At 51.6% G+C, this 27,843-nt stretch overlaps 2 protein-coding genes and 1 pseudogene across 14 annotated transcripts in view; 1 reads left to right on the top strand and 2 right to left on the bottom strand.

Annotated features, from left to right (window-relative positions):
- Positions 1 to 2,608, bottom strand: part of LOC131496161 (general transcription factor II-I repeat domain-containing protein 2-like) — a 30,324-nt gene extending 27,716 nt beyond the window's left edge. For 5 of the 13 annotated variants that reach the window (XM_058701507.1, XM_058701504.1, XM_058701526.1 and 2 more), the window contains exon 1: positions 2,346 to 2,580. Coding sequence is in view for 4 of the 13 variants with exons in the window: in XM_058701545.1 (XP_058557528.1) it covers positions 1,767 to 1,807 (41 nt within the window). In the remaining 9 variants the exon portion in view is untranslated. Of the gene's footprint in view, positions 1 to 1,766; positions 1,866 to 2,328 lie in introns of all 13 variants that reach the window. The other 8 variants (XM_058701487.1, XM_058701453.1, XM_058701480.1 and 5 more) reach the window with 6 other exon arrangements.
- Positions 2,609 to 8,729: 6,121 nt separating this feature from the next.
- NMUR1 (neuromedin U receptor 1) lies at positions 8,730 to 18,140 on the bottom strand. The gene is made up of 3 exons (XM_058701432.1): positions 17,928 to 18,140; positions 14,655 to 15,543; positions 8,730 to 12,418 (listed from the first exon to the last, which is right to left on the bottom strand). The coding sequence occupies exons 1-3, from the start codon at positions 18,138 to 18,140 to the stop codon at positions 12,036 to 12,038; spliced, it is 1,485 nt and encodes a 494-aa protein (XP_058557415.1). The 3' UTR covers positions 8,730 to 12,035.
- Positions 18,141 to 25,946: 7,806 nt separating this feature from the next.
- On the top strand, positions 25,947 to 27,634 carry LOC131492734 (stromal membrane-associated protein 1-like; annotated as a pseudogene).
- The last annotated feature ends 209 nt before the right edge of the window (positions 27,635 to 27,843 follow it).

Raw genomic sequence — 27,843 nt, 5'->3', positions numbered from 1 at the left:
TAACCAAATCATAGAAACGAATCATGCAAAAAGTAAGTTACTAAATCTATGAAAACCAAGTTGAATGCTTTGGACATATTAGATAAAGCTTAAAAACCTGTAGTCAGGTTAGGTGTGGGTGAGCAGCCATAAAAGGATGGAAAAAATGGTAAATATGTAGGAGTATTCAAATCGCTTTACTAGTAGTCTTTCTGGTTTTCTTTGCTCTAAAGAAACAAACTTGGGGCACCTGGGTGGCTCAGTCGGTTAAACATCCGACTTTGGCTCAGGTCATTATCTCGAGGTTCGTGAGTTTGAGCCCCGTGTCAGGCTCTGTGCTGACAGCTCAGAGCCTGGAGCCTGCTTCAGATTCTGTGTCTCCCTCTCTCTCTGCCCCTTCCCTGCTCATGCTCTGTCTCTCTCTCTCAAAAATAAAATAAGCATTTAAAAAAAAAATTTAATAAAAAAAAGAAACAAACTTCAGGGCGTCTGGGTGGCTCAGTCAGTTAAGTGTCTGACTCTTGATTTCAGCTCAGGTCATGATCTCACAGAGTTCAAGCTCCACATCCGGCTCTGTGCTGACAGTGCAGAGTCTGCTTGGGATTCTGTCTCCCTCTCCCTCTCTCTCTGCCCCTCCCCCACTCACGCTGTCTCTCAAAATAAATAAAAATAAACTTAAAAAAAAACCCTTCAAATTACAGAAGATGCACTTATGGGTGTACTTTGTACAGGGAAGACAAATTATTCCAATGCTGAACCCAAAGTCAAAGACAAAACCTTAGTCCCACATCAAAGGATTGGTAAATGAATATATATTTAATGTTTTAAATTAAAATCAAACGGTATGTATGGATAATTTACTTTTGACTGATTAAAACAACTACTAGACTGAATAGGGCTGAGGAAAGTTTCTTTTATACAACTGGTTGCTCAAAGTGGACAATAAACGATTGTTGACTGCCTCTTACAACGAATGCTTGGGGGGAAGACAAAAAAAAATGAGCTGGGAAGGGGTAAGGGCTTTGGATTCTGCAGAACCATGGAAAATCCTGGCTGTGTCGCTTATTAGTTCTAAAACCATGGGCAAGTTAGTTAATGGCTACATCTGTTTTCCCATCTATAAAATGGGGCTGATGCCGCCTGCCTAATATGGTCACTTAATGCGCTAAGCCCGAGCACAGTGGCTGCAGACAGGAAACATTCACTATTCAGTAGCTGTGTCCTCACTCATCCACCTCAGTTCTTTCAGGACTTAACTTAAACCCGTCCATATTCAAATGCTAATACAGAGGCTCCCAGCCAGAAGCAGAGAATGTAGTAGGGACCTAAACATTTGTCAAAAGAATAGATATGGAAACAGAGATGTTTGGCGGGCATACAAACTAAAGACATTTAATGGGGCAGCCTGACAAATCAAGAGATTTCCTTTCAAGCCAGTATTTCCAGGCAACCAATATCACCTTTTAAAACAAAAAAACACTTTTGCATTCCCCCGAAACAAACCTCACTTCTCACAACGTATCATTATTCTTTTTACAGGACGCGGGTAGTTGACTCGATAAGATTCTGTTTGGAATTTCTGCATCCATGCTCATGGGAGTGGTCTGTAATTTTTTTTTCTAAAAGTGACTGTCAGATTTTAGCACTGAGTCTAGAGGGTGGGCTTGTGAAACTAGTCAGAAAGTGTTCAGGATACCACTTTTGAGATTAAACAAGGCAGTTTAACTGTTTTACTCTGGATTCTGACAGTAGGAAGTCATTATGCCACGTGCTGTATATATAATTACCTCATCTCTACTTCCATCGTCTGACATCTCATCTTCCCCATATTCTATCTCCTTTGGAAAAAAACTCATTTTCTTCAGTTCATCTTGCTTTTTTTCCTGCTTACAATGGACAAGATGATTAGGCTCATCACAGGGCCTTTGACATTCCATGCTAGGTACGTTTTGCCTCTAGTATCTGCAATAAGTTTCAATTTGTAATAAATTCTATTTGTAAGAATTCTACTTGTAATAAATTTAGGCCTTATCCTAAAGTTAGTTATATTTGGAATATTTTGCTCACACTGGGGAGTAACAAAATATATCGAAAAAGATAATTTTTGGTAAATGTCTGTAGGTCAGATGTCCCATACCGTGATTTCTGCCAAAACCTAGAAATGGTAACTCCTCAAGGTATTAGGCAAGCTTCCAAGAATTCCTCCCTTTCCCTCTCATCGGCTCCCTTCACCACGCGTTTTCAAATAATTTCGATGTTTTTAAAAATTAATTCCACTACCAACTGCTCAAATGAAGGCACACCGGGCCAAAATAAAGCCCCCATACAGGTAAAAAAATCAGTACCTACAGTTCAAATGTCTTTACCTTTCCAGACTGAGAACTCAGTGTTAAGTAGAGCAGCGTCCATCTCTACCTCCGTCCAAATTTACAACACAAATGAGGAGTCTCGCACCAGAACCTAGAGCCGCCACTTCTCAAGTTAACCCGCACAGTCTGGTCCCTCCTTTAACAGGCGACTGCGGGGGTGCGGCCCCGCCCACCCAGGGCCCAGCGAGCCACCGCGCACTGCAGAGCCGAGCAGGAAGCCCCTGGCGCCGGCAGATCTGGAGCGCCCTCCCAGCGGCCGCCCAGGACTCTGGACCCGTGCTGAACGCTCTCGGGAAGGAGACGGAGCCCTCGTGCCTCCGCGTCGGCCAATCAGAGCCCGCACAGTCTCTGGGCCAATCCGAGACGCGAGCCCCAGGAGGAGACTGAGAGCGCGAGCCTGGGGGCGGGGTCTCGAGTCAGGGCCACCAATGCTGCGCCTGCGCACAGGGCGGACATCTTGGTTTTCGTCGGTTTTCGTGGTCGGTTCGGTGTTCGGTTCAGGTTGGCGGAGTAGGAGGTGCAAGTCCTGTTAGGTTTGGGGACCTGGCGGGTGGTCCCACGTCCCGGTACACCCTTGTCGGTGGGTCCGGAGAAAGTGAATGGCAGTCATAAAAGCAGCCACTCGTTGCCCGCTCGTGAGCAAGGGTAGATAGGTTCCAGGCGCTCAGTTCACCCGGTGAGGCCGCCACCTGCTCGTAGCCGAGAGGGAGGCGCAGGGCATCAGAGGCTGCGACCCGACAGGAGGGATTGGCGGACGGTCTCTCAACCCCGGGCACCGCCGCCACGCCGCCCGTGACGTTGGTGATGGTTCTAGCCATCAATACCTGTTTTGTGCCCGGCATAGTTACGTTTCACACATTTTATCATGGACTTCTCGAAACTTGTGATTTAGGTGTTATTAATAAAATACCATATCATTTGAAATAATGCCTATGTAAAAGTGAAAGATGTGATGACGGTAAGTAAAAAGCATTCTTATTAAAATCAGGAATAAGAGGGGTGCCTGGGTAGCTCAGTCCGTGCAGCATGAGTCTCTTGATCTTGGGGGTTGTGACTTTCAACACCACATGTGGTAGAGAATTCACTTAAAATTTTGTTTTAAATCAGTAATAAGAGACATATTAATAAAAGACAAAAATGGACAAAGGATACGAAAAGCGATTTTCAGAAGACGTTTAAGTAGCACAAAAGAGTGTGAAACCGTGCTCGACCATACAACCGTCAGGAAAATACAATTTAGTAAGATACCATTTGTATCCGTCAGATTAACAGAATTTAAAACCTCAAACAGTATTTTGGGCAGTATTTTAGGATTGTGGGAAACTGGCAAATTGCTACTGTAGGGAAGAAAATACATTTTTTTTTTGCTCTATCCTCCTAAATTCTGGGTTGGGGGACAAAAGAGATAAACAAGAGAAAAGCATGTAAGTTTCTTCATCGTAAGTTTTATGTAACGCGGGAGCCTTCAAAAGGAAGACCTGAAGTGGTTAAGCCTGAGTGTTTTATGCTGTTTGATGAAGAGTGGAGACTTGTGGGAACACAGAATGGGACAAAGGAGTATGAGCTCAGTGTGGGAAACCAGAGAAAACAGCAAGGCCTGTTGGTTCATATTCCTCATGGTGTCTTGGAGAAAAGGGTGCTCCTTTCCTCCGCATACAGGGAGGGTACCTTTGCCTCAGAGTCCTCTCTGCACCTGCTTTGTTCAAATTCATTTAGCTTAAAATATTCAATATGCCAAGGCGCCATACTTCGGGATAGTGTGCCCTGAACCCCCTCATTACAGTCACTCAGAGAACTTTGTCAATTTCCAATCAAGGTAAAAATTCTCATTCCTTATATTTAATAATTCCACTTATAGGTATCTAAATAATAAAGAAGCAGTCACACTGATAGACGTGAATTTTTTAAAATATTTCTTAATGTTTATTTTTAAGAGAGAGCACAAGAAGGGGAAAAGCAGAGAGGGAGACAGGATCCGAAGCAGGCTCTGTGCTGTGCTGTCAGCAGAGAGCCCGGTGTGTGGCTTGAACTCATGAACTGTGAGATCATGACCTGAGCCGAAGTCGGACACTCAACTGACTGAGCCTCCCAGGTGCCCCCATAATAAAATTCTTTTTAAGTTTGCAGTAAAGACTTCACACATTAGGGAACCTGGGTGGCTCAGTCGGTTAAGCGTCCCAGCTTGGGCTCATGTCGTGATCTTGAGGTTTGTGAGTTCAAACCCTGCATCGGGCTCTGTGCTGAAAGCTCAGAGCCTGGAGCCTGCTTCAGATTCTGTGTCTCCCTCTCTCTCTGCCCCATCCCCACTCATGCTCTGTCTCTCTCTGTCTTAAAAATAAATAAAACATTAAAAAAAATTTTTAATAAATAAACATTAAAGAAAAAGGATTTTATTATGAACATTTCCAAACATACATTAAATAGAATAAAAAATGAATCCACTTTTACCCATCACCCAGGTTCAAAATTTCAATATTTTTGCCAAATTTTTTGCAACTATTCCCTGCCTTACTTTCCCCCCTCTTCCCTTCATTTTTTTTTTACTTGAGTATTTTAATGTGAATCCTAGGCATCCTATCAGTCTACCTATAAACACTTTATTATGTACATTAACATGATATTGGCTTGATACCAGTTAATAGTCTGTGTTCAATTTTCTGTCTCCAAAATGCCTTCTTACTGTTGGTTTGCTTGAATTAAGATTCAAAAGTTTCTACACATTCCATTTGGTTGTTACTGTCTCAAATCATTTAAAATCTTTAATAGAAAACCTCTTTTAAATGCTATCTATTTATTGAAGAAACCAAGTCATTTGTCCTATAGAATTTGACCTCATTCTGGATTTGGATGACACCTTTAAGGTATCTGTTTTTTCTTTAATGTTTATTTTTGAGAGCGAGCACTTGAGAAAGTGGGGAAGTGGCAGAGAGAGGGGAACAGAGGATCTGAAGCAGGCTCTGCGTTGTCAGTGCGAAGCCTAATGTGGGACTCAAACTCAATGAACCATGAGATCATGGCCTGAGTCAAAACCGGATGCTCAACCGACTGAGCCACCCAGGCGCCCCTCTTCATGGTATCTTGAACATATTCGTCCAACCTCAGTGTTCTTTTAAACTGGTAGTTAGATCTGGAGGCTCCGTTACATTAAGGCTCAGGGTTTTTTTGCAGAAGACTTCATGGTTGGTGGCGTGTAATTCTCTTGCCTTCCTCTAGGAGGCACTTAGGGTCTGGTTGTCCCACTTTAGTGAAGTTAAAATCGATCAGACTGTTCCGGGTGTTGTCAGCTTCATCACCCATTGTAACCATTAATCTTCTACCTGATGGTTCTAGGCAGTTTGTTTTGAAAAGCAAATGATTGGAAACAATCTATTATTCGTTATGGGGGGAGGGGATATGTGTGGGGACATGATAGGAATCAAATTGCCAAGAGCCTAACAGTGGTTTATGTAGGTGTTGGGAACAGAAGTATCATTTTCATTCTGTATACTTCATTGTTTAAAATTGACTAAAATAGAAACAAAAGAAATCCTGCCTATGCATGTCTAATGAGGTAAACCAGCCAGGGAAAATGACTGGCAGGAAGATTCCAAATCCAAATTCCAGGAAGGGCAGCCAGGGAAGTGCGCAGAGTGAAAGCCATGAATGTGGAGCGCAGTCTGCTTTGCTGTGTTTTTGCCTCCCGGTGTCCCTTCCTCCTTCTGACAGCCCGCATTCCCTCTAGGGTCCCTCCCTTCCTCCCCTGGATTCAGTTTTGGTGGAATCGTCATAAGAGAAGTTCCGCCTCTCCTGGCCAAAGCTCAGAGGCCAGTCAGACTCCTTCTCCCCCGCCTTTGAGTCTTGAGCAGCATCACTTCCTCCTGGACGCCTTCCCTCTGCTGAGGCAGGTGCCCCCTTCGGTGCCGCCCTGAGTTCCAGCTGTCAGAGCACTTCTAGGCCAGTAGGTTTGTATGCCCTGTCCTACCCCCGTACAATGGCTGGCACGTGGTGCTAGCTGAATGACTGATGCCCACATTGCTTTCATGCTGCTGGAGACACTTGAATAATAGATAAAAAGATCCCGCTCCTCTTATAGATGTTCCAGAGAATGTGGTAGCAGCTTCCGGGCCTTCCGGTCTAGCCCCAGCCTGTGGCCACTTCTCCCGAGCCAGGGGACTCTTCCCCAGCCAGGTACACCCTTCCATGAATCCCTCACCTGGGGGCTATCTACTGTCAGCACAGAGCCTGCTTTGGATCCTCGGTCCCCCCCACCCCGCCCCGCCCCTCCCCAGCTTGTTTTCCTCACGCTAGCTCTCGCTCTCTCGCTCTCTCTCTCTTTCAAAAATAAACATTAAAAAAAATAAATAAAATTTAAAAAATAAACATTAAAAAAAAAAAAAAAAAAAAAAGAATTGGTATGAATCCCTCACCTGGGCCTGGGGCCTCGGTTCCTAAACAGCCCCCTAGCTGTCCTTCCCTGCGCTGCGCAGAAGCTTGAAAGAGGGTGAAGGTTAGGGCGCCGCATTAAAGGAGGTCACACAAAGGGACATTTACCTGAGAGGGCAACTACCATCCTCACACTAAACCTTGTGGATTTAGGAACCTGGACACTGGTTGGAAGGATGCTGGCTTCTGAGCCTGTGAGTTCTCTTATTTGTGTGCAGGCAGGTTGCACATTCTTTGTTTGGAAATATCAATACCTTTCAGTCCAGTCTGACTCTGGCCTAAGGCCATTCTGACTTTGAAGGCTAATGAGCTGCTAAACCGAGATTCAAACCCAGGGGGCCTGACTCCAGAGGCCTTGCTCACCACCTCTGTACCCTACTGCTTTGTCGCACTCAGGTTCTTTTCTTGTGCTGAAGAGGTTTAGGCTGTTAGAAAAATGTACATATGTTTCTAGGATCAAATGCCTTAAATCTGTCCTCGTCTTTTCTTGCCTTGAAAAAAAAAAAAAAGCTAGTTTTAAAAACAGTGAGAGAGAATGATGATTAAGAAGTATTACTGTAGTGGGGCGCCTGGGTGGCGCCGTCGGTTAAGCGTCCGACTTCAGCCAGGTCACGATCTCGCGGTCCGTGAGTTCGAGCCCCGCGTCGGGCTCTGTGCCGACAGCTCAGAGCCTGGAGCCTGCTTCGGATTCTGTGTCTCCCTCTCTCTCTGACCCTCCCCCGTTCATGCTCTGTCTCTCTCTGTCCCAAAAATAAATAAACGTTGAAAAAAAAAAAAAAAAAAAGAAGTATTACTGTAGTTTGGGCTTTTAACAAATAGTGATAATATCTGCTCATCTTAGAAACGTATAAAGATAACCACTAGTAGAACAAACAGAATGCGTCATCTTCAAACCAGTGAACGGATGCACGTGTTAAGGTTCTTCGTTGCAAAAAACAGCCAACGACTCTGGCCGACTCAAGAAGAAAAGGAATTTATTGAAAGGCTCCCAGTAGCTCACAACAGCAACAGGAAGGCCAGAACAGCTGGCAGAGCAAAAAGGGCAGGAACCAAGGAGCCCGGGTGGCGGGAGCTCCAGGAACCAGCCCGGACGGGATGCTGCTGTTGGCACTGTGGGCCTGGACACATCTGCCCCTGTTGTCACGGGTCTTAGGATCACTTGCTCCAGACAGGAGTCCCATGTCAGATCAGCCAAGCTGCCTGAGGGCGAGTCACGGGCCACTTGGTGATGTCAGCGGTAGAGTGTCCGGAACCCTTCCAGTGTCTGCAGTGGGAGCCTGGGTTTGGTCTCTTGACGAGAGTCATACTCTGAGGGACTCCTGGCCCACACACACACCAGGAATGCGGTAAATATGCCAGGCAGCTCCTCTCTACAAGGAAGTCCTGGGACAAAGAAAACTTGGTGGATCCATTAGAAGGGAACATGGGGAAGGAAGAGTCTGAGAAGTATACAACATGAGGTGGGTCCCCACACGTCAGGACTGATTTGGAAATACCATCTGACTATGTAGCAATAGATGTGAAGTGCCGTGTCCCTCACATTTTCTTTCTTCTTTTTTTTTTTCTTAGTTTATTTATTTATTTTGAGAGCGTATGCAGGAGGGGCAGAGAGAGAGTCCCAAGCACTGTGGAGCCTGATGCGGGGCTCGAACTCACCAACCATGAGATCATGGCCTGAGCCAAAATCCAGAGTTGAACACTTAACTGACTGAGCCACCAGGCGGCCCCTGTCCTTTACATTTTCTGAATAGATACTTAAAAGAAGGAAGAGTGGGAAAATGCAGCTTTGTTTGTTGAGACTAGTCTTGGGACTGTGAATTCCCAGAGAAAATAAACCTTCTCGAGAAGGATGATTCCAGCATGCTCACCTTGGCGCTTAGAGATTCTGGCATAGAAGGTTGTGTGTAACCTGGCCGAGAAGGACCATGGGATGTAGGACACATCCGAAGGGAGGTGAAGATGGGAGGAAGCTGACGAAGTGGAGGAAAGCAGAGCAGTCGAGAACGAGGAAGGCTGGCTGAGGTAGAAAAATAAATCTATCATAGGGGAAGAGCAGGAAGGAGGCTGTCATGGTCAAGAGTTCCCCCTTCCAGAAATGGAAAAACTCCTGGAGGTCCTGGGAGTGAGGAGGTCACCAAGGATCCAAGAGGCGGGGTGGAGGAGAGGTCTCCAGAGCTGAAGGAAAGATCGGGAACTGAAACAGGGCAGCAGTGGGACATCCATGTGGACTTCGATGCCTCCCAGGATAATGGCAAGAGTGGAATAGATGGAGGGGCGCCTGGGTGGCTCGGTCGGTTAAGTGTCCGACTTCGGCTCACGTCATGATCTGAAGGTTTGTGAGTTTGAGCCCCGCATCGGGCTCTCTGCTGTCAGCACACAGCCACTTCAGATCCCCTGTCCCCCTCTTTCTCTGGCCTTCCCCCTCACGCATGTGCACTCTCTCTTTTTTGAAAAAGGAGTGGAGTAGATAGGAAGTGGAGAGAGCCCCAGCTCTTGAACACAGAGGAGGAGAGATGTGGGTGACCGTAGCCAGGAGGGGGAGGTGGCTCGAGCCCCAGAAACCCCAGACACTTAAGAAGAGTTGGGGACCCCTGGCCTGGGAGTAGCCCCGGGCGCTCCGGGGAACGCTGCCCCACCCTGACCGGTGCAGAAGGGCCTGCCGCAGGGGACTCACTGCCGGGGAGTGGGATCCTGCTGGCTGGCCTTTCCACCTCCATCCCTTTTGCTCCAGGGCAGAGCCCAGAGTGGTTTTTTTCCACTTTCCATGGTAACTGGTGACCTGTGACAAATGGGACCCAGCCACTGACACGTTGGGGAGACACTTGAGAGACAGGCATCGAGTTTACACTAAGGGGAGCCATGCCTTCTGATAAGTCACATCTCCACCTTCCCCACTCAGCCCAGCACTGCTCTGCAGCAAACCTCCCATAACCGCACACTGGCCCAAGCTCCTCGGGACCATAGGTCATCTCTGACAGTCGCTTGAGAGAGGTCCCTGGGAGCCCACGGTTAGTCTTTGGGAACCGCAGCTCCAGCCTGGAGTCCGGGGCCTGGCTGCTGCCCCTGGCCAGCCCGGAGCCCCGGGAGCTCACTTCAGAGGCGACCTTCTGTGCTGCTTCTTTTCACAAGCCCCTCTCTCTGAAGGCCCCCGTCTGTCTTCCACACAGTGGTTACCTCGGGAGAGTAAAGCTATGGGTGGTCTCTAACTTTCCTCTTTTCCTTTAGACTTAATCCTTCCTCCCTTCCTCCCTTCCTCCCTTCTCCCTTCCTCCCTTCCTCCCTTCCTTCCTGTGCTGAGAGAGAATGTGAGCAGAGGAGGGGCAGAGGGAGAGGGAGAGGGACAGAGAGAATCCCAAGCAGGCTCTACACCCAGTGTTGAGCCCGACGCAGGGCTCCATCTCATGACTTGACCCAAAATCAAGACTCGGATGATTAACTGACTGAGCCACCCAGGCACCCCTAGCCTTAATCCTTTCTTTAAAAAAAAAAAAATTGTGGCAAAATACACATAACATAAAATTTACCACCTTAACCATTTAAGGGTGCAGTTCAGTATTAAGTACAGTCACACTGTTGGGCAACCAATCTCCAGAACGTTCTCATCTTGCAAAACTGAAACCCTGTACCCGTTAAACAACTCCCCGTTTCCCGCTCCTGCCGACCCCAGCAAAGATGGTCTTTAATTACTTAAAATTCATTCATTTTTGCTTATTTGTACTTTCCAATTTTTCTACCAAGAGCATTCGAAATTTTTATAATTGAATTTCAAAACCTCCAGATCATTGTGCACAACCCTGTACAATCTCTCCACGTCACGGGGAGAACCTGGGCAAACAGACCTGCGTCATGCCACCTTCTTCACTCTGGGCACCTGCAGCACCCGCCAGGGAGGCTGGGAGTCCTCCCACAGCAGTCCTGTTTCAGGAAGGGGTTGGGGTCCACAGACTTGTAACAGGTCAAGTTCCAGAAACCGAGTGGGTCCTGACTGAGCACGGCACCAGCCCCCAAGCATTTGGGATGGGGCTCGTTTCAGGACTTACATACTTACCCCTGGTCGCTCTTCCCTCACTGAGCCCCAGGCAAAACTGTCCTCACGGTCACCCCTTGCCCTTGGTTGGCCCATGTCTCTTACCTCCGGAATCCTCTGGTCAGCCAGGCCCGGGTTCTGCCCACCTCAGGCCTCCCAGCCAGCCCACGTGGAGGCGAGGACTGAGGCAGGCAGGGGCCTCGCTCACACGCTGGCCCTCAGTCGCTGTCAGGCAAAGAACATGCCTAGGGTGGCTCTCAGTGCAGTGGCAGGGGCGGGGGGCGGGGGGCGGCGCAGACAGGGAGGTCAGGGAGGGAGTAGGAGCTGGAGGGTGGTGAGGAAATACAGAGTAATTTCTGCCTTGTCGATCCTGGGTTTTCCATCAGTTTTGTTACAAGCAGTGACTTAAGCACACGCACCAAAAAACTGCGGCTAAAGTCAAAGTGTGACACTGTACAATGTCAGGGCCCCTCTTATTTTGCAAACAAGGGACCAAGGCTTGGAAAGGTGATGTCACGCTGCAAGGTGGTGGCAGCAGGGCTGAGACCAGAACCAGGTCCCCCGGATCCCCGGCACCCCTGCCACCCAGCGACTCCACCAGGGGGAGATCCAGAGCAGAACGAGCTGACGGGGGGCCACGGAGGGCCAGGCTGGAGGGGGCCCCGGGTACAGACCAAGAGCTGAGAGGGCCGGAACGGGCCGGAACCTGCAGAATCTCAACGAGAAGTGGGAAGGAAAGGTGGGACCCGATGAAAACATTTCAGAAAATGGGGGTGAGGGGTGGGAGGGAGGGGAGAGTGGGTGATGGGTACTGAGGAGGGCACCTTTTGGGATGAGCACTGGGTGTTGTATGGAAACCAATTTGACAATAAACTTCATATATTGAAAAAAAAATAAAAAATTAAAATTAAAATTAAAAAAAAAATGGGGGTGAGGTTGGGGGAGAGACCAGATGGAGGCTGGCTCCGCCAGTTAACCAGCTGCCATGTTTCTGTAGAAGAAGGGCTTTGCCTGTGGGCCTGGGGCTCTGGAGGGCAGATAGCAACGTTATATTCCTTCCAAAACTTGGGTGGGGGTAGGAATCACTGAGGTGCCAGTCAGAGTTTAGAGGCTGAAGTGGCGACGGGCACAAAGGGGGACAGGGCTCGAAGACACCCCAGCAGAGGAAGGCGAGTGTGGCTCCCAAAACTGCGTGTGGCACTCTGGTCTCTCTGGGTGTAGCTGCTTCGAGGCTCCGCTCAGAAGGGGTCAGTCTCTTGCTGCCCCTCTCGGCCACCATTCTCAGTCAGAGGGTGGGCCCTGGTGCCCGGGGAGCCCAGGTCACACAGGGTGCTGCCCATGGTCACCCTGCTGAGGCTGTGGGAGTTGTGGCAGGGCCTGTGGTAGCGGCGCCGGGCCCCCAAGCACAGGGCTTCCTGGAAAGTCTCCCTGAAACGGCTCGACATGAGGTTGTAAAGCACAGGGTTAATGGCGGAGCTGAGGTAGAAGAAGACACCGGAGATAATATGCACGTACTGGAAGGCCAGGTACACGCCCTCGGTCCAGCTGGACACAAAGCTCCACATGAGGCGATCGACGTGGAAAGGGGCCCAGCAGACTCCAAACACCACGACCAGCACGACTGCAGGGACACAGAGGGGAGACTTTGGTGCCTGCCGGTGTCCTCTCAACTAACCGCCCTCCCTGGGCTTCAGTGTAGGCTGCCCACTCTCACCTTCCCACCCCCGCCCGTCGTCCATATGGAAGTTTCTAGAAGTTTGCCCACCCTGGCCTCATCACCCCTTTCAGAGAGGTTGGTCCCACCGCTGTCACTGACAGGGCAGTGGGCGTGTGCTCTACCCCCCTTCCCCCCACCCCCCAGCCACAGTCAACTGGACCGGGTGTGGACATCTGAGCCAAACTGGCCCGGTCTGGCTCTCTCACCACAGAGTTTGGAACTAGGTGACTCTAAGAGTTCACCCAGCTTCCCAGAGCTTCCCTCCAGCTGTGGTGTTGACCAGCCACGCCCTTCCTGGGGTCTCTTTCATGGCCTTGCCTCGATTTCTGTTTATTTCTTGTGTTTGCTTCTGCGACTGTCTATCTTTCCCCTGCAGTGCCTTCCCCACCACACCCCAGCACGGTTTTCCCTCCTAATCCAGGATTTCAATCAGGATGCTGCTTACAATATCCCCACCAGGCCCTCAGAAAGTAAAGGTGGGGGAAGGAGCCAGGGAGGTGGGGAAAGGAGAAAGCCAGAGCCCCAGGCCAGCAAGCAAGGCAGGCTTAAGGAAGCACCCCAACTTCCCAGGGGGAGAGCCATCCCAGCTGAGCAGACTTGACCCCCATGGGACAAGGAAGTAAGTAGAAAGCAGAGGCAGAATGGGCAGGGAGCAGGTTGTCTGCAGTGCAGGCTTCACAGAGCTGAGGGGCAAGCATGGAACTCTGGGGTCAGCCTCATTTTAGGGAGCAGCACAAGAGGCCTTGGGCTCTGGGACACTTTCTGGAGGACACGATGAGTGGGTCTCTCCCTGGGAATGGGGCAGTCCCCTATATAATCCCATGGCTTTGACCAGGGTCTCACTAGCTCTGTCTTGCCCTGGCTCACCCCACCTACCCGATTCAGACCCTGCTAGGGTAGGGCAGGATGGGGACGAAATCAGTGATTGGCTTAGTGTCATTTTGTCTGGCTTCCCCAGGGCCACTGTTTTTGAAAAAGAGCCAGATCTAGATGACAGTAACACCCAGAGCCTCAACCCAGCTGGGCTTGCCACGGCCTGCCCCAATCCACACTTCTGCCCTGACTTTCACAAATATGCCCCCTGATGAGACTCTTTTAGACAGCAGTGGCCATTCCTGTGGTTCCCTAGGAACCAGAGATATAGCATGGAGGGAATTTATCATCTTGCCTCTCCAACACCTTGCTCCCCTACTTTGGGGAATTTTGCTCCCCCCAGATCCCACCACGTGAATCCATGGGGACTGCAAACCTCAGCATCCTGCACTCTGGGCCAGGGGCGGGCTGTGACCTAAGCCCACCAATCGGAATCCTTCCCTGGGATTTTTCAACAGCCATTAAGGGAAGAGGGCAGTTCCTCAAGAAAGGGGAATTCTGTGCCCATGGCCATGCCTCCCAGGCTGCTATAGGGAAGGACAAAGCCAAGACGTGTTTAGGAGCAAAGATGAGAGACCTGGAGATCCAGCTGCCACAAACAGCTCTGCCGTCCTGGAACCCAGCCACATGCCCTGGCCCTGTCTGTGGTTTGATTCCACGAACCAGCACCAGCTTCTGCACAGGCCTCCAAGCTGAGAAGGACCCTAGGCTTCGTGGCTTAGTTTATGCTCGATTATTGCTGTCTGCACAGTCTTTTTTCCTTTTCATGTTTCTTTATTTATTTTGAGAGAGAGAGATTTAGAGCACGAGTGGGGGGTGGGCAGTGAGAGAAGGAGAGAGGAGAGAGAGAATCCCAAGCAGGCTCCACACCTTCAGCGCAGAGCCCAACGCGGGGCTCAAACCCACGAACTGTGAGATCATGACCTGAGCCAAAACCAAGAGTCAGACGCTTAACCGACTGAGCCACTGAGGTGCCCCGCTTGCCTGGACGGTCTTAATGATTTTTGAACAAGGGACCCCAAATTTTCATTTCACACTGGACCCCACAAATTATGTGGCCCATCCTGCCATTTATCTTTGAGTTTCTTACAGAGTAATCGCACAGGTGCGTGCACACACACAGGGCGGCATGGGCGGCAGCGGTGACGACTCCAAACTTCACACTCAGCCCCCATCTCAAACCCAGACACTCAGCCCCCAGGTCCTGGAAGCTCTAGCCCCTTACCCAGGGCCTGGCTCAGTCCCTCTTCCCCGCCGCAACACTTACACAGCATCTTGGTCACCTGTGTCCGACCCTGATCCTGCGGCCGCTGAAACCTGCGGCTCTCGCTGGACTTGGCCCTGCCCCTGGCCTCCTGCCTGAGCAGCAGCAGTCTCTCCCGCTGCAGCCGAAGCCCGATGAGCAGATAGAGCACGCTGATGGTGGCCATAGGCAAACAGAAGAAGAACAGAGTGGTGATTTGCACCACCAGGTTGTAGAGGGCCCTCGAGCGGACCAAGGTGCACACAGCTGAGTGGGGCACCGTGCCCCGGCAGGGCACCTCCAGATGCTGGATGCCGTGCAGGCTGGCGTTAGGCAGAGAGCACAGCACGGCGAGGCCCCAGATGGCTCCGAGTACGCGGCGCACGTGGACCCGAGTCATCGTGGATCTGGCCTGCAGCGGGTGCACCACGGCCACGTAGCGCTCCACACTCAGGGCGGTGACGTTGAGCACCGAGGCCAGGCAGACCGTCTCGAAGAGCAGCGTGCGGAAGTAGCAGCCACCAGCGCCCAGCAGGAAGGGGTAGTTGTGCCACATCTCATAGAGCTCCAGGGGCAGGCCCACGAGCAGCACCAGCAGGTCCGACACAGCGAGGCTGAGGAGGTAATAGTTGGTGGGCGTGCGCATGGCCTTGTGGCGCAGGATGACCGTGCAGGTCAGCCCGTTGCCCACGGCGCCCACCACGAAGATCAGCAGGTACGTGGCGCAGATGGGCACGAACAGCTCCGTCTGCCGGGGGCCCCGGTACTTGAGTCTCAGTTCCTCATCTGTCAGGTTCAAGTCCTCAGGGCCAAAGACCCCCCAGGCCCTACTGCCATTGCAGGGCACCGGACTCCCTGCCTCCGTCGGGGACATGTCTCCAGGGAGGATGGAGCAGTTGAAGCAGAGAGGAGTCTGTGGAACAGAAGAGAGAGACCCCCCGGAAACACCACTCAGAGATCCCTGGTAATTCATTAAACCAAAGGTGCCGGCGACACTAGGAGGAAGGTTATTTTACGTACCACTGAGAAACAAAAAACCGTCATCCGTTGTAAGGTGTGTAACGATTTCAGAGATGTAAAAATGTACATCTTGGAAACGATAAAAAGCGGGACTCGGTCGGGGCGCCTGGGTGGCTCAGTTGCTTAAACGTCCAACTTTGGCTCAGGTCATGATCTGGCAGTTTGTGGGTTCGGGCCCCGCGTCGGGCGCTGTGCTGACAGCTCAGAGCCTGGAGCCTGCTTCAGATCCTGTGTCTCCCTTTCTCTTGGCCCTTCCCCCACTCACACTCCGTCTCTGTCTTTCAAAAATGAATAAACATTGGGGCGCCTGGGTGGCTCAGTCGGTTAAGCGTCCGACTTCGGCTCAGGTCACGATCTCGCAGTCCGTGAGTTCGAGCCCCGCGTCGGGCCCTGTGCCGACAGCTCAGAGCCTGGAGCCTGTTTCGGATTCTGTGTCTCCCTCTCTCTCTGACCCTCCCCCGTTCATGCTCTGTCTCTCTCTGTCTCAAAAATAAATAAACGTTAAAAAAATTAAAAAAAAAAAAATGAATAAACATTAAGAAAAAATTTTTAAAAAGCAGGACTCAGTTATAAATTTCACAATCCACTGAAGCTTTAAATAAACAATGGATCCTCCGGAGCATGGGCTTTGCGGTCAGCAGTCTCCCCTTGGGTCTGTCCCCTTTCAAGCCCTGGACTTTGGGAGAGAGACTCAGTTTGGGCATCTGTAAAATGGGCACAACATGCAGTATCTTATCAGTACGGTTTTTAAGAACAAGGTCTCTGGAAGCAACCGCCCGGATTCAAATCCAACTCCTCAGTTCTGGGCTGTGTGGCCATTTGTAGGGGAACCTTTCTGACTGTCTCCTTATTACAAGGATGCAGGGAGTTTAAGCTACAAAAGGTATTAGCTCAGGGCCTGCCTGACACACAGAAGGGCCCGGTTATCAGCCATCTCTCAGGGAGGACTGAGTCATTGTGGGGACGAAGCGAGGGGGTCAAAGGCTAAAAACTAGAATGGTAACCCCACAGCTGGTTAGTGTTCCTGTTTCCTATCACCTGCGCTGTTAAACGTTGAAATATTTGACAACCGTGACCCTGCTAGTTCTGGGGCCCCCTCTCCTCTGTTGGGTCCCTATCTCTGCCAGTCCGTGGGATATAGTGGTAAGGACCCAGACCACAGAGCCAAACACGCTGCTTTGGGGTCAGATGCCAACTCTGCTACACTCTAGCTGTGACCTCACCTCACTGTGCCTCAGTCTCCTCATCTGTGAAACGGGGTGTCCACAAAGCTTACCCCCTAATTTCTGTGAAGATTAAGTGAGGGAACACATATCAAGTTGTAAGGGGTGTGCCTGGTACGTTTTAGGTGGTCGAGATCAACGCATAGGAACATTATCCTTACTTCCCACGTGGAAACGGAAGATTAGTCCAAGGGAGGGGCACCTGGCCGGCTCAGTAGGTAGAGGGTGCAGGGTTGCGAGCGTGGGCCCCACACTGAGTGTGGAGATCACTCAAAAATAAAATATTTTAAAAAACAAATGTAAGAAAGAACCGTCCAAGGGAGATGAGACAGGGGCCGAAACAAGATTCGGCTGGGCAGATGGTTTGGTGGGACAGGCCGGGAGCTGGGGACTGTCCTCCTTAGCCTTTTTGCCAAGCCCGCCATCACCACCACCCCTCTCCTCAGGGCAACCTCGGATTTTCAAGCTCTCTTCCTGGATCCTCTCCTTATTCCATCACCTACATTTCCTCTTGCCAACGGGGGCTTGGGGCATCCCCGTTGCCCATGTACCTGCGCGGCCACATTTCAACTTTCTTTCTAGGTCTTTTTCTGTCCCAGACCCCAAGAATTCTTAATCCGGAATGTCTTCCTCCTCACCAGAACCTCCACCCAGAAGTCTCCCCCAGCCTCCCTGCCAGTCCCACACCTGATCCCCGAACCCTGGGATGGAACGCATTTTCACCCATCCAGGCGGTTCACCTGCCCGCCTCCCAGGCTGGGGGCAAGAGCCGAGCAGGCAGCCGCGGGGAGGAGCTGGGGACCCGCAGGCGCCGAGCAGGGTTCGAGGGAGAATCTCTGCGCCACCGGGAACGGTCGCAGCGCCCGTGGCCGGCAAAAAGACAGAAATAACCCGGAGGCTGCGAGTCCTCCGGGAAGGGGGGCGCCTCCGATCCCTACGGCCCTGGGGAGACCCTCTGTGCGCCCTTCCCAGTCCCGCGCCCCAGCCCCAGGCCACCCGCGCGCCCCGTCCAGCCGCCCGCGCCCTTGGCCTCGGCGGTATCGCGTTCACCTACCCTCCCGTAAGCGGCTGGAGACATCGAGGCGCGCGGCGGGCGGCGGAGACCGACGCCCAGACGCGGCGCCAGGAACCAGCCGACTGGAGGCTGGACGGCGACCGGCCCCCGAGTAGCCCTTCCCGTCGCCCCGCCTGTAGTCTGGGTGACCCGAAAGGGACCGCCACCAGGGGGCGGTGCTCCCCCCGCATCGCTGGACCCAGACACCCTCATCTGGGGTCCCCACACCCACCCCTAGTTGTTTCCAGGCGTCTGGCGCGACACTCCCAGGAGCACCATTATCAAACTCCCACGGAACCCTAACGGAACCCTCACAACAACCCCTTTACAAATGAGGAAACCGAGCCTCAGAGACACGAAGTGCGAGTGGTCTGGCTCTCACACCCTTGCCAGGGTCTCCAGCGTGCTCTGACCCTAACTCCTTATTATGGGGTCTCTCCAGCCCCCGCCTCCTCCTGCCGCACATTTCAGACGCACCTGAAAGTCCACGTGCCCCAAAGGGTCTCCTCTCCCTCTCTGGGGCCCCAAGTCCCAGGGCAACAGTCTCCACCCCTCTCCCTAGGGTTCCCGGCCCCTGAGCATCTCCTCCTGCCCTCCCAGGACTTCTGCCTGCTGCGGGAGCCTCCGTCCTCCCTCCAGTCTGTCCTCCCACTGCCCAGTGGGAGCCCCCAACACCTCACTCCTCTGCTGGAAAACCTCCCCAGCCACCCACCTCACTTCCTTCTGAAAAAGAACATACCAAAGTCTAGCTTGGTGTTGGACCCCATGCCCCACTTGCCTTCCTGCCTCCCCCCACTATATTCCCTCACCCCCAAATGCCCTCCCTCTCATCCATTCAAATGTTTCTCCATCCCTCTCACCCCACCGCAGGGTGCCCAAGGGGGAAGGAGGGAACTGTAAGGGAAGATTCATGAGTGCTGGGATCCCAGCCTCCTCCTGCTCCCAGAAGCTGTAGACAGGTGAACTCCAGCAGGGAGCCCCTTCCCTGCTCTGTCCCTTCCTCCAACCAGCTCCTTAGCTGGAAGTTATTTCATTAGGAACTTTCTAGGGAGCTTACATACATGGATCTTGCAGGCCCAAATGCTGGTTCCTGGGCCTCTTCCCAGGGTCTGATTCATTTAGTCTGGGCAGAGTCCAGCAACCTTCATTTTCGAGGAACACCCTCCAGGGAGCCCCAAACCCAAGAATCACACTTTGAGAAGCACCGGAAGGGGTTAAATACCAAGTCCTAGGACCCAGAAGGGCTGCCTGGGCAGTGTGAATGGGAAAGAGATCAGCCCCTCTGTGCCTTGACTCTCCTTCCCGGTGGAATGTGTAACCATGTGTTCCTTGAAACATCAGTGCAAAGATTTAGCACAGGGCTGGCATGCAGCCAGCACTCAAAAAAGTCTATGTAACGACAAGTGGAGGTGTGACCTTCTTCCCCCCAGACTTTCCCTGCCTCCCCTTCCCCCATGAGTCACTGTCTGGCCTTGGGAACTGGGAGTCAGACCCTCTCAGAGCCTCCACAAGCCCTGCCTTCCCAGGAACCCCACGTGTAAACACAACCCCAGGCACAGGGAAATTGTAGGCCAGTGCAGGGGCAGATGTCCTTGGGGAAAAGAATCCTAGGGTGTCCCTGAGAATTAACTACTCCACCCCAGATGAGTGACCCCACCCAGAACCTTCAAGGTCCAAGCTGCTATTATATCAGAGGAGCGTTGAAGGGTAGGCAGCATCACTGGGAAACAGCCCACCATGGGGTCAGGGTGGTACTTAGCATGTGATGAGCATTGTCAACCCCTGCCCCCATCACTGGAATCACACTCCCACCACACACACCACTTTGCATACACTCTGAGCATCCTGAAACCCACTGTGGACTCATTGGAGGTGCTCCGAGCCCAGGAAAGGAAAGGGAAGGACCTATTTCTGCCTGACAGAGACACAATGGTTCCTGCCAATAGGAATTCTTTAGCTGGCTGCATCATTCACAACATTAACTGAAATCAAAGACCATGCCAGGCTAAAATACAGGGGTGGCCCCCCCAAAAGGGGAGGCCCAATGGCCATGATGGCTATAGCCACCCCTGCACTGTTCAGAGGGCCCTGGGTGTCCCAGCCTCAGGCCTGAGCTCAAGACCGCCATGGCAGCATGTCCCATCGGAACTGATGGTAGGTATGCTGCTGCCTCCCTGCTCCGTCCTGAGGGAGCTTCTCCAGGGCCACGTTCGCTGGGGTACTGCAGGGCTGAAGCCTGGAGTAAATGCATCTTAGGTTTTCTGGGTATACATTTCAGTCTCCTGGCCTGGCTGGTGGGCATCTGCCCAGACCAGGGTGTTAAGGGCCCCACTGTGCACAATCGCAAATGCCTCAGGGGTCTACGGGAGGCAGCCGGGAGACCTCTCAGGTCCTGGAGTCTGTGCAGGGCTCGCAGGGCCTGAAGTACATGATTAGCTCCATAGCCTTTCCTCACCCTGCTGAGAGCCACAGAAGGGCAGCTGCCCCAAGCCAAGTCTTCACCGGCACCACCTGAGCAGCTTCTGGAACATTCACCATTCACCCCCACCCCTCCCCCTGCTCTACTGCCTACAGGGACCAGACAAGGAGGATGAGATGAGCTTGGGGACACCAAGGTATTGGATGGGAGAGAGGAATTGTTCTGAAGGCAGTGGGGACAGCCCAGAGTCCACCAGTAATCAGGCTCAGCAAACATGGAGAGCTGGGCATAGCAAACATTTGGAGTGGGGAGAGTGCCCATGCTTACCTAGGAACTTCTCCACGTCAGACACCTGTCACCTGGCTCTGCTGGGCTGGACCCGGGCCAGGCCAGGGCTAAGGGAGAGAGGAGGAAAGGTCTGAGTCCCTTCAGAGTGGGGGAGGGTTCCCCAGTGCAGGGGCTGGGATTGCACCTCAGTAAGCCATGCAGCCTGTGTGTGGCCATCTGCACTCCCCAAGTCCCCCAGCCTGGATCCACTCACAGAAACCAGCACACTTCCCAAGGAGAGAGAAGGCAAAGGAAGGCAAGGAAGAGTGAGGCCTGGATGAGAATCCTTGCTTGTACTGCCACAAACTGGCTGTGTGGCCTTAGACAAGCCTCTGTGCACTCCAGACACCGGCTTCCTGGTCTGTAAAAGAGCAAGAACAGCACTTACTTCTCTAGATGCTAAGTGAGATAATGTGGGTTAAAACACCTAGGGTTGACACACTCAAGAAATGGTAACCGTAACTGTGCTCAGAATTCTCTGAAAGATACTAGAAAGCTGCCAGGAGTCAGGGCTGGGGAGGAAGCTAGAGAACAGAAAAGCTTGCTCAGCAGGGCTTGGAAGGGCAAGGTCCCCAACATCCTAGGGCAGGAAAGCTACTCCCCAGTGAGAAGAAGGAAAACACAAACTTATGGGGAACCTGGCCACAGTGCAGGAGGCCCAGGCCCTGCAGTTGGACCTCGAGGACCAGCGGCCAAGACCTCCAGTTAGCATCGCCTCTGCCTCTCCTGCCCACGGAGAGGGCCACTCGGGACTAATTGTCTGGCTTCTTGCCGTCTGAGGGCCATGCGGCCTGGCTCTGAACCATCCCGGTCTCTCGGGCAGGGTCTGGGCTACAGAGTCAGTCCACTTGTGGCCAAAGGGAGGACAGACTCAGGTCGCACATCGAGAGGGCCAGAAAATGCCTGGGTCTCTCTTGTCCTGAGTCTGTGTGTCCTTCATCCCACCCCGGGGTGGGGCTAGTTGTCACTGGTGCTCCTGGCACCTGCTCGTCCACACATCCTTCTCAGTTAACTGCAGGGAGGCCCCTCCCGGGATCTTCCCTGTTGTGAATGCTCACGGTTAGCTCATAACCAAAGCTCCTGACCTCCTGCCAGTGACTGCTGTCAGAGGGCTTAGGGACTCGTTAGTCACATGGGTTTGCTGTGTCTACCTTAGTGTTTTTGTCTTCCCTTTGAGTTTTTTTATACCGGCATAATCTGAGAGTCAATTGCAGCTATAATGCCCCTTTACCACTAAATACGTCAATTCTGGTTTAGTTTCAGTGTCCCATGAATATCATTAATTCCACCTGGGAGGAGTAATCGCTTCTCATTTAGCACGTCTGATAATAGAAAGCAGACGACTTTTAGTTAGTCTGAGTACTGTTTTATATTTTATCATGGTTATTGCCATTCCCAAGGCCTCCATAGTCAACAGATACAAAAGCAGTAAATATTCGAAGTGCTGGCAAACAGAGGCTCAGGATTCCAAAGGATATAACATGAAATAAATTTCCAAACCTGCAGGTAGTGGAAAAAGGACCGTTGCTCATGCATATGGAATGAATCTTTCTAGAGTTATCATGAGGTAAGTGAAAAATGCCGGGCATATCAACCGGCAACCATGAGACATGGGGCAAGGGACGGAACACAGGGACACTGGGAGTGTGCGGTGGAGGGCTGGACCCCAGTGTGGACACAGCAGGCCCCAAGTAAAAAGAAGGCAGGAAGCTGAGCACTTGAAGGCAGTGGGCCAAGAGATGCCGCTACCGAAATTCTGGTTGCAAACGATAGCAGGCTCCTGTGCACAATGTAACGATCTTGGTTTGCAAATATCCAGACTGGCTGTAATTAAGGCAGAATTTCCTGGAGACTATCAGGTAGCTGGAGGACCAGGGAGGCTGTTCGGTGTGGCCCACCGCCCCAGGCATGTAGCCAAAAGGCCTGGGGTGTGGCCCTACATCTTCCGGATGCTTGCCCTGGGCTGGGACCACATCCCTACTTTTTAAGACACTTGCCTGGATTTCCTGCCCCGGGTGAGACTTGGGATGCCCTGAAGTGAAGTTGGATCTGACCCCGGTGTTCTCACTGCTTGGGACAGGTGAGCCTTCTGGAGTGGAGGAGGGCAGATTCCCACCTTGTGGATCGTTGCTGGCAGACAGCCCGAGTGCCACGCAGCTGAGACAAAGCGCATGGGTCCCTGCCACTCAGAGGTTCAAGGCCTCTTCAAATGCACCAACATCAGAAAAAGGGGCCAGCAGCTCATGTGGGCACAGTGGGACCCAACTTTGGGGGTGGGGGGTGGCTTGTCTAAAAGGCTCACTGAGCCGACAAAACCTTTTTGGAAAACGATGCCCAGGAGAACATGCATCTGCAGGGAAGATAAGAGATTGCAGATTTTAAAACTCGGAAAGACCAGCTCACCCTCCTACTTGAGGAAACCACATCCAAGAACTGAAAGTTTAAACCTTTTCTGATCTTTTTGGACTCAAAAAAAAAAAAAATCAGACTTATAAACAGCCTGTTCTCAAGTAGCAAAATGTCTGTTACTCTTGCCAGCTGCCTTAAGATGGAGGTTATGACAAACTGGCCTTAAACACAAGGAAGCAGTGAGTCTGAAACATTGAATAACTTGTCCAAGGTCCTGTAGCTAACAAGTGCTGGAGGTGGGATTTGGGACTAAGTTTATCCAAATAAAAAACTTTCCACCTTTTACTCTATGGTTCTGACACTACATCCCCCATTTCCAAAGACAATCAAATTTCAAGAGTCTGGACTCAAAAATTTTTTTAATGTTTATTTTTGAGAGAGAGAGACAGAGACAGAGAGACAGAGTGCAAGCAGGAGAGGAGCAGAGAGAGAGACACACACAGAATCCAAAGCAGCCTTGAGGCTCTGAGCTGTCAGCACAGAGCCCAACGCAGGGCTCGAACCCATGAACCGTGAGATCATGACCTGAGCCAAAGTCAGGCGCTTAACTGACTGAGCCACCCAGGTGCCCCTCAAGAGTCTAGACTTAAAAATAAATGTCCACATGCATTATTCATCCCCTCAGAGACTGGATTTTTGTGGCCATGCCTAGCCTGGTTCCCCTTCTCAAGCCCATGTTGCCTCTCCCTCGCTGGGTTATGAGTTGTCTTCAAGAACCGCCCTGCCTGGTTCTTAGTGGCCCTGAACTGCTTAGAAGTGTCACTTTCCATGGGCTGGTCTGTTCCCTCCATGTTCCCAGCCCATGGGCAGCTACTGAGTGCCTTTCCCTGAAGAGCAGCATCGGTACCCATTTGGCTCTGGAACTTTTGGAAAAAATTCAAGAGTTTCCTAGTTAGGGCTTCGTGCCTTCCAAGGGGTTAGGACGTGTGATTGCAGCTCAGAGGCTGTGAGGTGAGTTTCCAAGGATGCAGTTTTATAACCTCTGTTCTGAAGCTCTTGGGGAGGGGTGCATGTTGCTTAGACTTTCTATGCCTCAGTTTCCTCATCCGTAAAGCGGAAATGACAACAGACCTACTCATGAAGTCATGAGAGGATTAAATGAAATAAGGATGTAGAGTGCCCAGAAAGCACTTAGCTGGCACCTGATAACTATTTTTCAAATAAAAGAAAGTAGGTGCATGTCTCAGAAGCTTGGTACCTCTTCTGAGCAAAAATGAAGGGATTTTTAATATTTCTCTTTTGAGGCAGCAAGAGACAATAATGTAGAGGCTTCTCCACCCCCTGGGAGGAGAAGGACGCAGAGAGAGACAGAGGGCCAGAGGAGTTACAGGAAGGAGGCAGGCCCCATCCCCGTGTAGGTGGCCCGGCAGGCCCTGTCCACCCTCAGGCTAGCATCCTGCCTTCCGGCCACTCATGTTCCCACGAACTTCTCAAGTGTGTTTGTGTGCAAACACTGTAAACAAAGATGGAAAGAGCAGGCTGCAACAAGCAGGCCTTTATTAGGGCAGAACCAGTTCAGTCAGGCTGAACCCCTCTCCCTCAGGAAAGGGACCCAGGAGGACCCCAGCCCCCACCTGGCTCCAGGCTGGCTCTTTCCCCGAGCAGAGGTCATTCTGTGGTGAAAGAGGGCGGCTGCAGCAAAAGCAAGGACTTGGATGTGTGACCTTGGACGAGTCCCTTCCCTCCTCTGACCTCAGCTTCCTAGTCTGCAGAAGGGGGACACATAGTCCCCTCCATGGAGTTGAGGACGGGAGAACAGGTCGAGGTTCTCCCGCAGCCCCCCACCCTGCCGTGGACAGCGTGCAACTCACGGGCTGGGGAGTGAAGCAGGGCCTGGCGGGAGGGGCGGCTGTGTTCCGTGTCTCTTCCTGTGTCTGATTCTGAAGTGAACAGTGGTTACCTCTGGGGGTTGGTTAGGGTGGGAGGAGGAGGGGAGTTAGAAATTTGTTTCAACAGTCAAATTTGTTCCTCCTATTTTTTTTTTTTTTTTTTTTTTTCATTTTAAAGTGCAGTTCCTTGGGGGCGCCTGGGTGGCTCAGTCAGTTAAGCGTCCAACTTCAGCTCAGGTCATGATCTCAGGGCTCCTGAGGTGGAGCCCCCCATCGGTCTCTGTGCTGACAGCTCCGAGCCTGGAGCCTGCTTCGGATTCTGTGTCTCCCCCTCTCTCTGCCCCTCCTCCTCTCATTCTGTTTCTCTCTCTCTCTCAAAAATAAACATTTAAATAAATAAAATTAAATAAACAAACGAATAAATAAATAAATAAATAAAATGCAGTTCTTTGGAGCACCTGAGTGGCTCAGTGGGTTGAGCACACAATTCTTGATTTCAGCTCAGGTCATGATCCCAGGGTCATTCCTCCAATTCCAATCTAACCAACAACGGCATTCATCCCCTTTTGTTCATCCCTCCCTGAGAGTGAGAAACGTGCCTTTTGTTATTTTCAGCATATTTATTGGTAGGGTCGACCCCCCCCGCCCCCGGAGTGTGTAACCAGTCTTCCACGCTGCCACCCTTTGCGGACCCCTCCTCCCCCTCTCTAAGCCTCTAAATTGTCCCCGCTTCTCCCCACGTTTATCTGGGAGGCATACAGGACACCCTCCTCGCCGCACGCAGCCTCTCAGATAGAGAGGAACAGGCTTCCTCGCCAAGGATGAGAATTACAGCATTACCGGAGACAAACCTGGCAGCAGGTACCAAAATATAGAGATGTCTCTCTCTCTCTGGCCCTGCAACTCTACCTCTAAAAATGTATGAAAAAGAGTCCACCTGCGGTCTTGACGGCTCCAGGTGCGTTCACCCTGCCCAGCTCCTGCCCATGACCGCCACGGCCGAAACTGCCCAGGGGTCCCCACCCCGCTGCTGAGATGGCCACGTGCTCCTGCCATGAGGAGGCTCAGAGGCTGAACAACAGCGCCAGCTCTTCCTGTCCAAGGTGCTGAGGGAGGAAGACAGCACACAGTGCGTGAACCGCAAGCTCAAAGGTCCTCCATGGGCTTCCTGGAATATTGGTGTGTTTATTTGCATCAGATGTGCTGGAATCCATAGAAATCTTGGGGTTCATTTATCCAAGGTCAAGTCAGTCAACCTAGACGCAGTGGACACCAGGACAGATACAGGGCATGCGAGATATGGGAAATAGTAAAGCAAGACTATTCTATAAAGCCAATCTTCCAGAGAACTTTCGAAGACCACGGGTAGATCAAGCAGTGGAATTTTTTTTTTTTTTTTGTCAGAGACGAATATGAAAAGAAGAAATACTACGATAAAATGCAATATTGGGGGGGCGCCTGGGTGGCTCGGTCGGTTAAGCGTCCGACTTCGGCTCAGGTCATGATCTCACGGTCCGTGAGTTCGAGCCCCGCGTCGGGCTCTGTGCTGACAGCTTGGAGCCTGGAGCCTATTTTGGATTCTGTGTCTCACTCTCTCTGACCCTCCCCTGTTCATGCTCTGTCTCTCTCTGTCTCAAAAATAAATAAACGTTAAAAAAAAATTTTTTTTTAAATGCAATATTGGGGCGCCTGGGTGTCTCAGTCGGTTGAACATCCAACTTCAGCTCAGGTCACGATCTCACAGATTGTGGGTTCGGGCCCCGTGTCGGGCTCTGTGCTGACAGCTCAGAGCCTGGAGCCTGCTTCAGATTCTCTGTCCCCTTCTCTCCCTGCCCCTCACCAGCTCATACTCTGTCTCTCTCTCTCTGTCTCTCAAAAATAAATTAAAAATATTAAAAACATTAAAAATTTTTGAAAATAAAAGTACCAGCGCTAAAAAAGTCGCAGAGCCCACTGCCAACCTTTTAGGACCTGATGGCGCTGCTGAGGCACCAGTGACCAATGGGAACACAACCGCGCTGCCAGCCCTGAGTGATGATCTGGACACCTTTGGACCAAAGACTTCGAATCCCTTACCTCCAACCGTCTACACCCCCAGCTCCGGGGACGTCCTCTATACCTGCTGCTGCCACTCTGTCTACATTAATATCTGGCGTGCTCGATCTGTTCACTCAGCAAGCTACAAAGTCAGAAGAGGTGGGGAAGAAGCGACGCTCCAAAGACTCCATCTTCTCTCTGTGTGGTACAGGAACCGTTCGGCAGAAGAGTACTCCTGGTGTGCTTATGGGACCCACAAATATGCCATTTGCCTCCGGAGCACCGTCTGTCTTTCAAGGCTTTCCATCGACGGGCACGCCTGTGCCTCCGCCTGCAGCTCCTGGTCTTCTAGGAAATGTGATGGGACAGAGCGCCAGCCTGATGGTGGGCATGCCCAGGCCCAGCGGGTCTATGGGAAACACATGAACCAGTGTGATGTCACTTCCTTCAAATGTGGTCGGCCCCCAAGGAGGAACCGTAGGACAGAGGGGCACACCCTCGGGTGAGCTTGGCCTGCCGCAAGCTCAACGGCCCCAGTAGAACCTCTTGCAGATGAATCAGCAAATGACTGGCACGGGTATCAGTAGCACGAACCCTGCAGTGGGTTTTGGCCAGCCCCCAACCCAACAGCAGGCTGGCCCGGAAGCTCATCCGTTCAGACTCTCGGCACACAGCTGTGGAAATGAAAACTGCGGGGCAAGTTACATCCAGAACCTGACATTCTTTGCTAAAACACATCTCGTTCCCATGTTTACTTATGTACTTTTTTTTTCTTTTTCCCCATTTGTTCATATTAAGAATTATCTGACTGGGGCACCTGGGTGGCTCAATTGGTTGAGCGTCCAGGTCATGCGCGTCGGCTCAGGTCATGATCCCCAGGGTCATGGGATCGAAC

Source organism: Neofelis nebulosa, chromosome 2 (genome assembly GCF_028018385.1).
Source record: "Neofelis nebulosa isolate mNeoNeb1 chromosome 2, mNeoNeb1.pri, whole genome shotgun sequence".
NCBI lineage: Eukaryota > Metazoa > Chordata > Mammalia > Carnivora > Felidae > Neofelis > Neofelis nebulosa.
This window is presented reverse-complemented; position numbering and strand designations above follow the sequence as displayed.